Source organism: Arachis hypogaea, chromosome 10, assembly GCF_003086295.3.
Source record: "Arachis hypogaea cultivar Tifrunner chromosome 10, arahy.Tifrunner.gnm2.J5K5, whole genome shotgun sequence".
NCBI lineage: Eukaryota > Viridiplantae > Streptophyta > Magnoliopsida > Fabales > Fabaceae > Arachis > Arachis hypogaea.
The window spans coordinates 105,571,075-105,587,749 of record NC_092045.1 but is presented as its reverse complement, the minus strand read 5'-3'; the positions used below and the strand labels follow the sequence as shown (position 1 = coordinate 105,587,749).

The 16,675-nt window shown below is 32.5% G+C and overlaps 2 protein-coding genes across 2 annotated transcripts; both read left to right on the top strand.

The window, feature by feature from the left end:
- Window positions 1-1,329: 1,329 nt before the first annotated feature.
- LOC112716288 (ATP synthase subunit gamma, mitochondrial) lies at window positions 1,330-5,351 on the top strand. The gene is made up of 9 exons (XM_025768161.3): window positions 1,330-1,628; window positions 1,896-1,939; window positions 2,067-2,219; window positions 2,437-2,550; window positions 3,493-3,620; window positions 4,155-4,277; window positions 4,455-4,574; window positions 4,773-4,894; window positions 5,030-5,351. Exons 1-9 carry the CDS (start codon window positions 1,537-1,539, stop codon window positions 5,097-5,099), a joined length of 966 nt encoding a protein of 321 aa, XP_025623946.1. The 5' UTR covers window positions 1,330-1,536; the 3' UTR covers window positions 5,100-5,351.
- Window positions 5,352-8,111: 2,760 nt separating this feature from the next.
- Window positions 8,112-9,790, top strand: LOC112717890 (protein disulfide-isomerase 5-1-like). Its single transcript, XM_025769815.1, has 4 exons — window positions 8,112-8,198; window positions 8,945-9,003; window positions 9,095-9,177; window positions 9,687-9,790. The coding sequence occupies exons 1-4, from the start codon at window positions 8,112-8,114 to the stop codon at window positions 9,788-9,790; spliced, it is 333 nt and encodes a 110-aa protein (XP_025625600.1).
- Window positions 9,791-16,675: the final 6,885 nt, after the last annotated feature.

The following is a 16,675-nucleotide window of genomic DNA, read 5'->3' as shown; positions in this document are numbered from 1 at the left end:
TCTGGTGGCACACTTTAAGTCTTTGGTTTGCTGTAAACAAAGCAAAATTAGAGTAATTTAAATAATCTATATTTATATTAAGAAAAATTGAATTGTTCTAAGATATATATATATATATATATATATATATATATATATTCACTTACGTTGTATTTTTGTCCACCTTGATTTTTGGTTATCATTTTTACTGCAAGGAAAAAGAAATATTGTCAATAGATAAAAAATGTACCCAAATACCAAAGTCATAAACCTAAAAACCAGTCACGTGCACCCAAATACCAGTTACAAACACAAATCCAGTCCTATACACATTTTATTTTTCAATTAAACAAAATTAAATGAGGTCAAAATCATATTCAACTTAACCAAACAAGTAAAATCATAAATTAAACGAGTTTAGAATGATATTTAAATTCAAAATGCCACTAGAAGCACCAGTCACATTCTATACTGACATATACACCTAAAAATGCTCCATACACAGTTTATATATACACAAACCTACTTAAAAGACATCCAAATATTCACAAAACAGAATTTTTATGTATACACCCAAATATCATTTCACTAGAACTACGTAAAATAGCGTAAACGACTTAAAGAGTTTCATTAGAACAGTAATATCAGATCTAAACCAAGAACAGTGAAATAGAGAGAAAAATATCCCGATATAGTACTTCGATTTCGAAATCAGAAACAGAAATGTGAAAATTCTAGAAGAAAAACGAAACAGTACCTTGAATTATGTTTGTTCCTTCTTTTTGGTCTTTTTTTATGGAGATTTGAATATTTTCTTCTTGATTTCTTCTACTTTTTGTGAGGACTTAGACGATTTCTTCATATTTTTTTTTGTTTTGAACATGGCTTGAATCTCGAGGGTTTATGTATTCATTGAGGAAGAAGAGGAAGAACTTTTCATTATGAGTGCGCTTTGGATAAGTGAAACGGTTGAGTAACGCGCGTGGTTTTCACGTTCGAGTGTGGAGAGTGTGGGTGCGCGTCTTTTTTGTTGGGCTTGGGCAACTTGTATAACTTGTAAGCCAAAAATGCTTATATGGGTAGCAGGCCTGTTTTTATTTTAATAATAATAATAATAATAATAATAATAATAATAATAATAATAATAATAATAATAATAATAATAATAAACCAACTTGAGTTGGTCGAGTGGTCAGTTCACTCGTCCGCTTATGCAAGCAGCAGACCCTTAAATGGAGCTCCAATCCACGACGAATTAGTTCGTGACCTGTCGGGTCGGGAGATACCGTGGTCAACCAAAATAATAATAATAATAATTTATTATTATTGAAAAAAAATGTATTGCGCCACGTGGTCATGTTATTGAACCAGTCATGTAATAGAAGCTAGTGAAAGTGAGAAGTGCGTAGGGTTGACACAACACGAGTGAAAAAGTAAAGAGAAGAAACACACCCTGTTTCGGAACCAAACAACGCTGCACCCTTTCATCGCATCACCATCACCCTAGGGTTTCGGAAGAACCGATCACCGAACGAGAAGAATCTCCCTGTTACCGAAATGGCCATGGCTGCTCTCCGTCGTGAAGGGAGGCGATTCGCCACCCCACTCCTCTCTTCTCCTATCCGCTCCTCTCTCATCTCTCACTCTCAGTCAGTTTCACCATTTCCATTCTACTTTTCTTTTTAGGGATTCGAAGAAATTAACCTTAGGTTATAGAAACTTTTGATCTGAGAAGTATTTCTCGTTTTCCGCTGTAACGAACAAATCATGATCTAGCATCATTTTTTTATTTTTCTTTTTTATGCTGAGCATTCTGTTTTTTGAATCTGAAGATCTGAAATTTACATATTTATATATGCAATGTGATGGTAGATGTTATATGTTCGCTAAAGCACATGATTTTACATTATTAACAGAGAACAAGCTCCCAATGGAGTGCGCTCTATTTCGACTCAAGTTGGTAAGGATCAATATCTAATGATGTTTTGATGTTTTTTATTGGTTTTTCTCCGTGTTAGAAGTTTTTATTCTTAATAAACTTATTCGCTAGCATTTTTTTGGTGAATTTGTGTAATTGAATGGTACAGTGAGAAACAGGATGAAGAGTGTTAAGAATATCCAGAAGATCACAAAGGCAATGAAGATGGTTGCAGCCTCTAAGCTTAGAGCTATTCAAACCAGAGCTGAAAACTCCCGTGGCCTCTGGCAACCATTCACTGCCCTTCTGGGTGACTCTCCCAGTACGTAGTGCACTCTTTTTATCTTTTTGGCCTACTTTTAACAGTTTATGAATGGTGATTGATGTTCGATTATTAGTTTATTACATATTCTGATTTTTTCCATATACCTATTCATGTAGTGATTTTGCAATAGTTTATGACATGGGTTAGCTCTCACACACACACATCTGTTTTTTTAATTAGATTGAGTTTCTGATGAATTTGAAATGGTGTTTAGGTGTTAATGTCAAGAAGAGTGTTATTGTTACCGTTTCTTCAGACAAAGGTCTTTGTGGTGGTATCAATTCCACATCTGTCAAGATAAGCAGGATTTTGCACAAATTGAGCTCTGGTACTTATTCCACTTCATATCTTCTTGGGTTAATTACTATTTATGTTTGTCAGAATTGTGTTCCCTTATTAAAATGAAATGGTTGAAACTGTAATTTTGTTATATTCAATGATTTTATAATAGAAAATGTTCGGATGATGATGATCCACTTTCAGTGGCCAGAGCATGTTTGTTGGATATTTGCAGCCCTGAATACCCATTCTAGGGTCTTAGAATTGTTTTTTTTCCGTCTCTTTTTTTAGCATCTTGTTTGGTTTCATTACTAGCTATTGCTAAAATGGATTGTAGCAATCCAAAATCAATTCCAGATTTTCAGTAGAAGTGATAATCACTTCTAGGTTTCACTCAATGTTGTCAAAATCACTTCTCAGATTGAACTACCAAACATAAATTACTCCTCATGTCAATTCTAAGTGAAATATGAAAGTCAAATGCTGCAGAAGTTGGGGTTTTGAGAGTAAATATCGAGTACTCGTTTAATCAGAAAGAAACAGGGAATATGAGATCCTTGTATTTCATTGGCATGCTTGTCTGGGTGGTGGTTTCCAACATAGAAAATTAACATATGATATACTCATACTACCCATTCAGTGGTACAATTGAATGTTACGTGCATATTGACTAAAATCTTGTAACAAATGACAGTTAGTATTGAAAAATTTTAAAACAAGTAATAATTAAAGTCCTATAGAACTGGTGATATTCAAATATTTTATGTGAATATAATATTTTCGTGGATTCCTTTCATCGGAAAAAAAAAAAAATTACGTGGATTGCATTGAGGACTAATAATTTTTCTCCTTTATACACTTCTTTTTTAAAAATATCCTGTCTTAAGTTACAGCAGTGTTTTGTGTATTCCAGTTTATTCTAGTCTCTCTCCCTCGCTTTCCTTTTTCTCTATTTTTGGCTATTGACTATTATACATCCTTACTTCAATAGGGCCTGAGAAAGAGACAAAGTATGTCATATTGGGTGAGAAGGCTAAGGCTCAATTGATACGTGATTCCAAGGATGACATTAGTCTCAGCATAACTGAGCTGCAGAAGAATCCCCTGAACTATTCTCAGGTTATTTATTCTGTCTCTTAACTGCTCCATGGTTTAATTTTCCTCCTCTATAACTTCTGATTTAAAGTTCTTGTGTTTGTGTTAATTTTTGCATTTAACTTCTTATATTTTGGTCTTGTGACTTTTAATTACAGTGGAAAATGATAGGGATCAATAGTTTAATAATTAAGGAAAAGTGAATTCAGCAACTGAGACAGATATTTGTAACAGAGAATATTCTGCAAATTAAAACTTAGTAGTGTATTTTTTACATTTTAATGTTGAAATCTTTTGTTTACCCCTTTAAAAACAAAATTAAGCACTTGTTGCTTGTTGAAATTGTGAATTTAGTCTACATGGAAACGCTGAAAATTTTAGACGTTGATGGAGCATATTGGCATTGGTTGATATAGTATATAGCCAGCCCTGCTTAGTAGAGTAATACTTGATGTTGAAGGTGGAAACTTCATGTTGACTTTGATTATGGTGAATCAAAATTGTTGATTGATGACTCTTTCCTGACTTTTTCATTCTTTGGAATTGTTATGTTTTCAGGTTTCAGTCTTGGCAGATGACATCCTAAAGAATGTGGAGTTTGATGCCTTAAGGATTGTGTTCAACAAGTTCCATTCAGTTGTCCAATTTATGCCAACTGTGTCAACTGTGCTCTCTCCTGAGGTACTACTTATCCAGCATTATGTTGTCTAGGGTATCCAAGTTGTCACTGCAGTGGACCTTTGCCCTTTACATGTTATGCAGCAAGACTTGAAGGGACTTGAATATGTTTTGCAGTTTGAGTTTAATTGCATACCATCTGCTAATTCTGGTGGTGTTAATGATTTCAATTTCCTGTAGATTGTGGAGAGAGAGGCTGAAGCTGGGGGAAAGCTTGGGGAGCTAGACTCTTATGAAATTGAAGGTGCCGAGACAAAAGGAGAAGTTCTTCAGAATCTGGCTGAGTTCCAGTTTTCTTGTGTGAGTGTAGATTTCGCCTCATTTTTGTTTGTTTTCAGAATTCTCAAGACTTGGTTAATGTTTATGGTTTCTTTTGTCACTCTGTTCAATTCAAATTGATACTTTTGGGCAATCCATAAAATCTTTTACCAGTTAATTTAATGTCTTTCTGTCGCACTCTACTTACGATTTTGTATTTTATACCCACTTTTGCTACAGATATTGTTCAATGGGGTGTTGGAGAATGCTTGCAGTGAACAAGGAGCAAGAATGTCTGCCATGGACAGCTCTAGCAGGAACGCTGGAGATATGCTCGACCGACTCACTCTCACCTACAACAGGTCACTACTTTCTCTCTTGTATTTGGCTGTGGCACGCGAACAATGATCAAAGCTTTGATCAATTAACTCGCTTGTTCTGGTGTGTATTTTGCATTTGAAGTTGTAGAATGCTGATTTTGTTCATTTTTCTGGCAGAACTCGTCAAGCATCAATCACCACTGAATTGATTGAGATTATATCTGGAGCTTCAGCACTGGAAGGTTAATTGCACAGTTCATTTTGTAGTATATTCAACAATGACGAAATTAAGTTGTTCTTTCGAAATTGCCGGTGAGACAGTTTTTTCCTCCGTAGTTTTCTTTCTTGTGTAATAATTATTCCAATGCGAAGCCCATTTTTGGGGATTTTCATGGTTTGTCAGACATTTCTGGAATTGTGGTTTTTGGAACATGTCTGTTAAACAACCCAAGTGACTCATCATAAGATTTTCAATTTTAATAATGGTGGGTCTTTTTTTTTCCCTCTCTTATTATTATTATTATTATTATTATTATTATTATTATTATTATTATTATTATTATTATTTGTTACTCTAATGTTTGGTCTCATTTTAATTTAAACTTAATTAAAACTATTTGAAACAATTAAAAATAATTTAAGTCTACATATCATATTTAACTAAAATATAAATATAAAATAAAAAATTAATGTCTATATATCATATTTAAAAGATTACACACGGATGAAAATAGACTTTAAAAAATTATCTAATTAAGCATAACAATAAAAAAATACATTACATAAATAAAGTAATAACAAAGACATGGTAATATTAGCCAATGAGTTATAATTTAAATGGTATAATTCATTTAAATGGTATAGTTTTTTTATATTTATTTAGAGTCTCAGATTCTGAGTCTCATTTTTAACTTAAAAAAGGGATGCTGTAATATTAAACTCTGCCGTTGATGCTTTTGTCGGTAATGAAATTCGACATTTCTTTGAATGAACTTCTTAGGAACAAAGTGAGTTTAGTAAAGTTACTAGCACGGTATATTGATGTAAGCTCTCATTATTTTTCCAAGTTTTTCTTTATCCCAAAATCGTGATGGGCCATGATTGATTGTGAAATGAGTTTGCAACATTCTAAATGGTCGTTCTACATGCTTTTGTCATCCTTCTTGATATTATGTAAATAACTTCCGTTTATCTCGTTGCGGTTGGGATTTTATTTTAACAAACATTATCCATTTAAGATACATCTCATTTGACAAATAATATCTCATATTGTACGAGTTATCATTTATAGTTTAGTTTATTATCTTTGGAGTGCGACCTTGTAAAACATCGTCAAACACTAGTGAACAAAACTGTATTTCTTCGTTTCAGTGGCTTCAAAGAGTTGGTGGGCTAACTCCATTACATTATTTTCATTTGAACTACTCCTTATTCTTCATGATGCTTGATCATGACAACTACCAAATCTTTGTGCCCCAGCATTAATCCTATGCCATCATAGTTTTATTGCAATTGCTCTTCTCTTGATCAATTTAGGATTACTTTTATCACAATACTCATGAATTCTTTGTGATGCTTGATCATTGAGATATTTAACCATGTACTTACGAGTAGTTTATTCTCTTCCTATTGGCGATGACCACTGTCTTGGCATTTATGTTTAACATGGTTGTTGTTGAGATCAATAAACTCTAAGCCTTCGTTGCTAGAAAATTCCAAATATTGTGTACTCTATTAATTCAACTGGCGTCTGGATTGATGGATCAAATGAACTCTCAACACTTTGAAATGGATTAGATGGTGTATTCCTATTTTTCCAACTATTGGATTAAATAGGGCAGAAAATGAAATGGAAGTGATCCAAAACTTTGATTATTTAAGAAAAATAAAACTTGCAAATTGGATGGGACTTGAAATTGAGAAGGAAAATGAGTATTTGAATTTTGGCTCATTGGATTTGAAAAATATTGCAATAGAAAAATTAGAATTTTGCGGATGTGAAGATTGAGAAATTTGTGCATTTGGATTGGAAGAAAAATTGTAACTTTGTAAATAATTGAAAAAAGAACTTACATTAAATTGATTTAGATTCATTTTTCTATTAAATTGATAAAAGATGAAAAAAAATAGGGTAATAAAATATAGGAGTACAAATGAGTACATCTAAGTTATTTGAGTATTGATTTGATCCGAAAATTATTGGAAGACGGTTCTCTTAGTACAAGAGGGTAAAATATTATGTTAACGTGGTAAAGTAGTTTGACCGAATTTATATAAATAGTGGTTGGTTATCTATCTTATCAGAGGCCTATGCAAAAGTTTTAAATGGGCTTCACTCTGATCATTGTCTTATCCTGGTGCGTTGTAAAGGTCGTTCTTATTTTAAAGGGAATTGACCTTTCCGATTTATTACTGCTTGGGCTACTCATCTCGGGTACAGGGATATTGTGAACCAGTATTGGTGGTCTGGTAATAGAGGGATTCATGGCAAACTTTCGAAAGTGCAGAAGAATTTTTTAGAATTTAATTGGAAGGTGTTTGATAACATTTTTGTTAGGAAATGTGAATTACAGTACCAAAATTAGTTATTTGCAGAAGCGTTTGGAAGTGGTGGATAATATTTATTTGCGTCCGAAAGAGTAGCAATTGATTGATGACTATAATAATACTCTACTACAAGAAGAGCTCATATGGTTCCAAAAGTTCAGAGTGCAGTGGGTAAGGTTTGGAGGTAGAAATACAATATTCTTTCATGTTCAAACTCTTGTACAAAGGAAGCATAATAAGATTCATGGTCTTTTCCTCAAGGATGGGGTGTGGGAGACTGATCCGGAAGTTCTGAGTCGGGAAGCAGAGTCTTTCTACAAAAGCTTATTTTTTTTGTTTAGATGATGTTGATTTGGGTTGTCTTGATAATGTGCCTCTTCCTTCTCTGTATGAGAAAGCTTGCGATGATCTTACACCGCCAATTACTTTGGAAGAAGTAAGAACAACTATTTTTCACATGAATTTTTTTCAAGTTCGGGGTCATGATGAGTTCCAAGCTTTCTTCTTCAAGGAATATTGGGAGATCATTGGTCCTGATGTTTAGAATTTGGTTAAGTAGGCGCTCTCCAATGTTGCTCTTGATCCGAGGATGACGGAGACTTAATTGGTTCTTATTCCGAAGGTTGAAACGCCGGTATCTTTGAAGAACTTCAGACCGATTAGTCTTTGCAACGTGATTTTGCACTGGACGGAAAAGGCTGAGCTGATAGAGATGGCGCTGAGGTGGTACATAACGGAGGCCAGGTGGCATGGAACATTTCGTAACAGGACGTATAAGTCCTTGGAGACGAAGCATTTCGTAACAGGACGTATAAGTCCCTGGAGACGAAAACGACGCCGTTTCCTCTCCTCCCCCATCTGCCCTTTTCTTCTTCCTTCATCCCTTTTCCCTTTCATTCTTCTTCCTCAGCCCCTGCCTCCATCACCACCGCACAGCCACGCCTCCGTCAACCACCATCAACGCCGGCGACCTCCTCCTTCCTCTCTTTTCGCGTCTTCTTCCCTTTCTCACTCCCTTACTCCCATTAGTCTCTCTCTCCTCACCCTCCTTCCACCCACCGTTCGTCTGCGACAACCTTCTCGACGACCCACTACCCCCGCGCCGCCGCCTCTCTGTGAAAATTAGTCTCAAATCTCGAGGGGTTAGGGTTTTCCTCCGCACCAACAATAATAAACAGTGTAGAATCGGGATCCTCGAACCTCTACATAAATGACACTCTCACTGACGACGAGCTTCGTTCGATCTTGGCGATGGTTTCACATGCTTGCTCGAATTGGACCTTGCCCAGTCCATTTCGCGATCGTTCTATCCCGGCGTCACCGATTCCGACTTCGACGTCATTGCCAATGGTTTCACACGCTTGAGGGTCCTCAATTTGCATAATTGTAAAGGTGAACTCTTTTACCCTTTTTTTTCCATGTTGTTTTTGTTTGTTTCGAGAAAACCGTTGAAATTGACCTTTGGGATGTTGCTTTTCTTCTGATGGGGAGTGAAAATTTCAATGAGATTCACATGGAATGTTTTTTACTTTTCCCCCTTCATAGATCAAGGAGAAGGACACTGCATGGTTTGTCAAGTTCTGCGTTCCCAGGTGCAAGCATTGGTAATTGATTCATTCATTCTCTTAACTGCTTTTATATTGTTGAGCTAAGAGTGATTTTTAAGCTGTAAAATGATGATGCTTATTATTACAGTAAGAACTTAGGGACGCTGTGGGATGATTTGGAAAAAGCAATTGAAGGAACTGATGAAATAGAAATTGGGGAAGTGGATTGCGGTGATCATCAAAGGAACTTTGTGGCATATGCTTATAATGTAGTGTCGTATGTTTCTTAAAATCTCATGCTATGTTTGAGTCTACTCTGCACTCTGCTTCTACATTTATGAGTTCAATAATTGATATATTTTGTTCTTGTAAAATTCTAAATTGCATTTGACAGTTAATTGAGTATCAACACTGTCAAGACACAAGTGCATGAATGGAGAAAAATATTTTTGAATGGTCTTGGATTATTGGATATAATTTATGTGTGATTCTTTACTGCTTTATCTAATTATCTAAGAAGCCATGAATGAAGAAAGGTATTCTTTAACTCAATGAAAAACATCATGACTTTTTTCACCATCAATTATTAACTAATTTATCCACTTAATTATTTATTTGTTTTACTTGCTGGATGCCTGTATTATATATTCTCCATTGCATTCTCATGCCATGTGTTAACCAACATTTGAGGGAGCATTAATAAATCGAATTTTAAGTTTACATGATTTTTGAATTGCCAGGTTTAAGAGATGTTGATTCATTGAAGAACTTTGTTTTGGAAGAAGCTGATAAGGCAGCAACAAATGTACAAGCACAACAACTAGATAGTGATAGAGAATTATAACTACTTTTTTAGGTATATCTTTTGATTCAGCTTTATTTTTATATTCTCTGTCTGGACCCTCCAGTGTTATCCCTCGACACATGGAATGTTTTTTGACAAATTGACCTTTGGTGAAGGCTGGCAAGAGAGAGACTAATGGGAGTAAGGGAGTGAGAAAGGGAAGAAGACGCAAAAAAAGAGGAAGGAGGAGGTCGCCGGCGTTGATGGTGGCTGACGGAGGCGCGACTGTGCGGAGGTGATGGAGGCAGGGGCTGAGGAAGAAGAATGGAAGGGAAAAGGGACAAAGAAAGAAGAAAAGGACAGATGGGGGAGGAGACGAAACGGTGTCGTTTTTGTCTCCAGGGACTTATACGTCCTATTACGAAATGCTCCGTCTCCAGGGACTTATACGTCCTGTTACGAAATGTTCCATGCCACCTGGCCTCCGTTATGTGCCACCTCAGCGTCACCTCTGCCAACTCAGCCTTTTCCATCCAGTGCAAACGGCTGAATTCAACGGAAGGACATAAATATCCACATTTTTCAGGGGTCAGGGACTTTAATGTACTTTTTATTGCTTGAGGACGAAAATGTCCACGAAAAAAAGTCAGGAACGAAAATGTCCTTTACTCTATTTCTTTTCTTTTGCTTCCAAATGGCTTCGGCCAATTCTTTCTTTCCCTTTCATTTTTTCTTAAATAATAATAATAATAATAATAATAATAATAGTAATAATAATAATAATAATAATACAATTAGATTAGTGTTATGATAATAATCAATTTTAATTTTTTTCCTATTAAAATAATTTTTAATAAATACTTTAAACTAATAGAATAAGTTATAATTAAATTAAATTTCAATAATCACAAAATTCTATTTATTTATATTGATAAAATAATTTTTTTAAAAATAAAATTTTAACAAATATAATGACTCATAAATAATTAATTATTTAATTTTTAAAAATTTAAGGTCTTACATAATGCGTACTGGCAAAAGAAATGTTTAGAAATGAGTGAGAGTAATAATATTTTTCAAAGAGAATTATTTGCTATTTGGAGAGGTTATCTCTTAACTTAGAATGTGGATCAACAAGATATTATTAGTGAGACGGATTGTGTGGAGGTATTTAATCTTATTACTAATCATCAAGATAGTTTTAGGTTTATTGATCCATTGATGCTCAAAATAAAAGATATCATGCATTAAAATTGACATGTTGACTTTCGCTTGATCATGAGAGATGCAAACACCGTGATAGATACCATAGTAGAGATGGCGATGAGGTTACAACTTTATCAATTGGAACTTCCTTTTCCCTGAAAAGAATTTAAGAATAGTCTTAAACCGGACTGCCTCTTTATTTAAGTAGTTTCTTCCCTTTTTTTATCTTTTTTGTTTAATTTATTTAAGTTACAAAAAAAATTATTTGAGTATATTTTAATTGAGCTTTTGGTGCAAGGTTATAATAACAACATTACAATGTTCATTTAATGAGTTTAACGAAATTTACAAATGGTAGCATTTCACTAATTTTTTTAAAAATGATATAGTTTCTTCTTGTTAATAACAGTATTATTTTAAAAATGATATCTAATATAAATTTTAATTTTAAATAATTTTAATTATTATAAAAGTTAAAAGTAATACCCAAAATTGATTCCATTAAAGTATTGCTACGAGACATACGATTTCATATACTTGGTTTGTGAGAATGTATATTCCGTTTTCTTTTTAGGTCTTGGGATATTTTTTATTTAACTACGATGACTTTAGAATTTGGGAAATACATTGCAAGATCCACCTCGAGTATTATTTTTGAGAATGAAAATACGTTAATAATTGATTCAAATTGTATTGGCGACCAAAAAGTATGTGTTGTATTGCAATGGTCTGAATATTGGATCGGTCGGTCAAATTGGAAACCGCTATAAAATCCGATTCGGGTGACACGCAAAATCGTCTAGTTTTAAAACTGTTATCAAACTAAAAATCAGTATGTTGTATTAAACCGAAATGGAGAATTTTAGTATACAGATCAAAGTTGGTACAGATTTAAAGATTTGTCTACACCACACTTTCTAAAGTCACACTTTAAATCGTAACTCTTCACAAAGAAAAGCGTCACCTAATGGAAAAAAGTAAATTAGAAGATTTAAGAGAAGAAATAATCAAGTTATCAAAATTAATAGACCAAAAATTAATGATTTTAACTAATGTTAACTGTAATGACACCGAATTCTTAAAATCAATACAAGATGATTTTTCTCAAAATCTTTATTTTACTATAAGTTTTATTGAAGGACTTCAAAAACCTGAAAAAACTTATTTTTCACACGGAATTTCTAAGAAATGTTATCATGGAAATGATTCCCCACATCTTTATCATACTTTTAACCCACAATTAAATTCTATAGTAGATATGCTTGAAGAAATATTAGTATCCATAAAATTTCAAAGAAATAAAGAAAAAGAGAATCCCAAAGAAGAAAAATTTCAAAATATAATCAACATAACAGATCTAAAAGTAAAACCACCACTAAAATTATGAATATTGAAGAAAAGTTAGAAGAAGTTACAATGCTTTTTAAACAATTAAAAATGGCTCAAGAAAATAATATTATGGAACAAGGATTTCAAATAGAAGAAGAATTAGTAAATTCTAAAAATATAGAAAATGAAGAACACATCCTAGATTATTCAAGTGACGAAGAACCAGCAATTCCAATACAAGTAAAAAATGAAGCTGGAACATCTAAAGATAACCAATCTCAATATAAATGGGAAACAGGTTTTGATAATTATGCTTTTAAAAAAGGGTTTATAAATAAAGATTCAAAATATACAAAAATACCATCAAAGTACGTTCCTAAAATCCAAGAAATGGAAGGAGAAAGAATGCTTGATTTAGACTGTAAAAAGAATGAAAAAGAAATTTTCGAAAATTGGTTGAATTCCTTTTTATTAGAAGCTTTTACTAATCCAAAGCTTAGTGAATTGTCTGGAAGAGATATTTGCAATTACATAGGATTTCATACTAAAGGAACTATAAGAGATTATATGACATCAATAGAAAACCAAATAATAGAAGATTTAGCAACAAAAATAATAGCTTATGATAAGATATTATATATAATGATGATTCTATATAAAGAATTTTTTGGAAAAAATATTATAGATCATAAACAAGAAGTCTATAATAAAGAATATCAAGAAGCAAAAAACCATTTAGCTAATATCCAGATATATGATCTATGTAATGTGGAATCTTATATATGTGAATATAGAATACATTATTACAAATTAAAAGAAGAAGATAAAAATCATTATCTTAGTATGTATATAACAAAACTTCCATATCCTGCTAATGAATTTATAATGGAAAGATTTATAAGAGAAATAAATAGAGGGACAATTGAAAATAATTTTGGTGGAGCAACCGCTGTAATAAGAGAGGAAATAAAAGAGCGTTATATGCAAGAAGCAACTCAAAAAAGATTTGCAAATATAATTAGAATCTGCTGTCAGGATAATGAAGAGATACCCAAAAAATATGGGCTTAATAAAAATTTTCAGAAAAAGAGAAAATATCAATTTAGAAAAAGAAAATACTATCCAAACTGGAGAAAAAAGAGGTATTTTAGAACAAGAAATAACAATAAAAACAAAAGGCAAAAAAGTGACTATTGCCCAAATAAAAAAGAAAACTGTAAGTGCTGGTATTGCCAAGAAGAAGGACATTATGCAAATGAATGTTCGAAAAAGAAGGATAAAAAAGATCTTACTAAACAAATAGAAATTGCTAAGTCTTGTTTTATGGAACCTTTAGAGGAATCTGATGATAACCTAGACTATATTTTTGAATATGTCTCAGAAACAGACTCAGAGGCTGAGTAATAATGCCACATTTATTACTATAAAAATAACAGAAAAATTTATAAATGCTTTTATAGATTCTGGAGCAACACAATGCTTTGCTAGTTCAAACATAAAACTTGATTGGAAAAAATTAAAGAAACCATTAAGAGTTAGAATAGCTGACAAATCAATACATAAAATTGACCAAAAAACAGAGATGACTGAAATTTTTATTCAAAATTATAGGTTCATTGTTCCATCTATATATATGTTAGATTCTGGAATGGATTTTATCATAGGAAATAACTTTTTAAAACTATATCATCCATTCATTCAAGAATTAACATATATAGTTTTAAAAGCTCCACATGATTCTTCAATAAATCAAAAATCAAAACGTATAAAAATACCAACTACTACTATAGATAAGATCTTAAAATTTAAAATATTTTCTATATTAGAAACATGTTATTTAAATTTATACTTTCAGATAAACATTCCAAAAAATAATCTTGAAATAAAGATAGAGGAACTTTTGGATGAAATTTGTGCTGAAAATCCGTTAGATATTAAAAATACAAATAACGAATTAGTAAGCATTAAATTAAAAGACCCTATAAAAGAGATAAATGTTCCAAATAAAATTCCTTATTCTGCAAGAGATAGAGAAGAGTTCTCTTTAGAATGTAGAGATCTTTTGGAAAAAGGAATTATAAGATTAAGTAAAAGTCCTCATGCAGCTCCAGCCTTTTATGTCGAAAACAATAATGAAATTAAAAGGGGAAAACGAAGAATGGTTATTAATTATAAGAAGATGAATGAAGCAACTATTGGTGATGCTCATAAACTTCCAAGAAAAGATTCTATTTTAGAAAAAATAAAAGGAGCGACTTGGTTTTCATCTCTTGATGCAAAATCAGGATATTGGCAACTTCGTTTAGACGAAGAAACAAAGAAATTAACTGCTTTTACTTGCCCAACAAAAGAATCAACAAGTGTGTTACTCTATGAATGGAATGTATTACCATTCGGATTAAAACAAGCTCCAGGTATTTATCAAAGATTTATGGAAGAAAATCTAAAAGAGTTAAATAAATTTGTTTTAGTGTACATTGATGATATACTAATTTTTACAAAACAGGATAAAGAAGATCATCTTCAAAAATTATTAATAGTTTTAGAAAGATGTAAGGAAAAAGGACTAGTTCTTAGCAAAAAGAAAGCAAGAATAGCAAAACAAGAAATAGAGTTTCTTGGATTAATTCTATCCACTCAAGGAAAGCTAAAACTTCAGCCAAATGTCCTAGAAAAGGTAAATTTATTCCCTAATAAAATAGAAGATAGAAAACAATTACAAAGATTTTTAGGATGTATAAATTATATTTCTGATCAAGGTTTTTTAAAGAATATAACAGAATACACTAAAAGCTTATTTCCAAAAATAAGTACTAAAAAAGAATGGAAATGGGATGAAAAAGACAATATGCAAATTCAAAGGATTAAACAATTATGTGAAAAACTTCCAGAACTTTATACTCCAGAAGAAAATGACTACTTAATAGTAGAAACAGATGCTTCAGACATAACCTGGTCAGGATGTCTAAAAGCTAAGAAAGCTATAAAAAGTTTGGAACAAGAAAAAGAATCACTAGATTCTAAATATTCCCCAAAGGAATTACTTTGCAGGTATATTTCAGGGACTTTTACTCCAACAGAACGGAGATATACCACTCATGAAAAGGAAACTCTAGCAGCAATTAAATCTCTTAAGAAATGGAAAATTGATTTACTACCCAGAGAATTTACATTAAGGACAGATTCAAGTTATCTAACAGGTTTCATACGATATAATTTAAAAGTTGATTATAATCATGGACGATTGGTAAGATGGCAATTATTTTTGTTACAATATCCAATAAAAATTGAATATATTAAAGGTGACAAAAATGTTATTGCAGATACATTAACAAGAGAATGGAGTTCGTCTACAACGCATTAGATCAAGAAATTCAGAAATACGAAGAAGAACTTGAAAAATGCAAACATTGTCAGTAAATAAGGATACAGATCCAATCCCTCAAAAAGGCCATCGAAGCAATGAAATCAACACAACAACCAAAACCATCAGAGTTCAGCCAGCTAAGCGTGGTGGACAAATCAGGTGAAGAAAAAATTCCAGAAAATAAAACAATTGCTGAAATTATCAAAAAATCCACCTAAGATAAAAAATATTATGTAATTTATAATGGCCCCATGAAAGGAGTATATGATGCCTGGGAAAAAATAGCACCATTTACACATCAATCAAGGATAATTCATAAAGGAGGGTTTTTAACACTGGAAGAAGCAAAGGAATCTTTCAGGGAATATGAAGCTCTTCATCCAGAGCAAACCCTAAAAAGAGTAGATAAAGCTCCAATTCAAACCCAGAGAACAGGAATAATAAGAAACATTCCTACAAGGGCCGAAATCAAGGAAAAGAAAAGGGTCTGTAAATCAAATCTCAGAGAAACCCTTAACATAGTCCTAAATTGGACTGAAGAAAAAAGGGCAATCTTGGGATATTATCCTATTGCCAAAGAACAGCTAACAAAGCTGGTTATATTTCCAAAGGCTTCCCCATCTGACACCTATCAGTTTTTCCAGTATGGATTAATTGATACAATTTTAATTTTTAATGATTTGAAAATTATTAGTGAGTTTCCTGCAGGATTTATTGATGCAGTAAAGAGATTTAAAAATATGATTGACAACGTAAATCCAAGGGATATATCCCTAAAATTTACGAATAGTCAACATATTTTTAATGAAGAAGAAGAATGCTTGGTTCCAACACATCAAGTAATCTTCATGTCCGTCTTCCCAGGAAATTTTCAACCAATTGATCAAGTTCAAGATTTAACAATCTACAGTCATGAAGGAAGACTAGCCAGTACACTAGCAAGGGTCTTCGAAAGAACTCAGAAGATAACAAGGGAATCTCACACAAGAATCAACTATAAAAGCAGAAATACTTTGCTTGTGTCCAGTAAAAGGAATGAAATT

Bases quoted from the DNA above. Each gene is read 5' to 3' on its own strand.
- LOC112717890 (XM_025769815.1), top strand. From the start codon at position 8,112: ATGGCGCTGAGGTGGTACATAACGGAGGCCAGGTGGCATGGAACATTT. The intron at 8,199-8,944 runs GTAACAGGACGT...CCCCCTTCATAG, and splicing joins CCTTGGAGACGAAGCATTTC to ATCAAGGAGAAGGACACTGC. The intron at 9,178-9,686 runs GTGATCATCAAA...TTGAATTGCCAG, and splicing joins AATTGGGGAAGTGGATTGCG to GTTTAAGAGATGTTGATTCA.
- LOC112716288 (XM_025768161.3), top strand. From the start codon at position 1,537: ATGGCCATGGCTGCTCTCCGTCGTGAAGGGAGGCGATTCGCCACCCCA. The intron at 2,551-3,492 runs GTACTTATTCCA...TTACTTCAATAG, and splicing joins TTTGCACAAATTGAGCTCTG to GGCCTGAGAAAGAGACAAAG. The intron at 4,895-5,029 runs GTCACTACTTTC...TTTTTCTGGCAG, and splicing joins CTCACTCTCACCTACAACAG to AACTCGTCAAGCATCAATCA.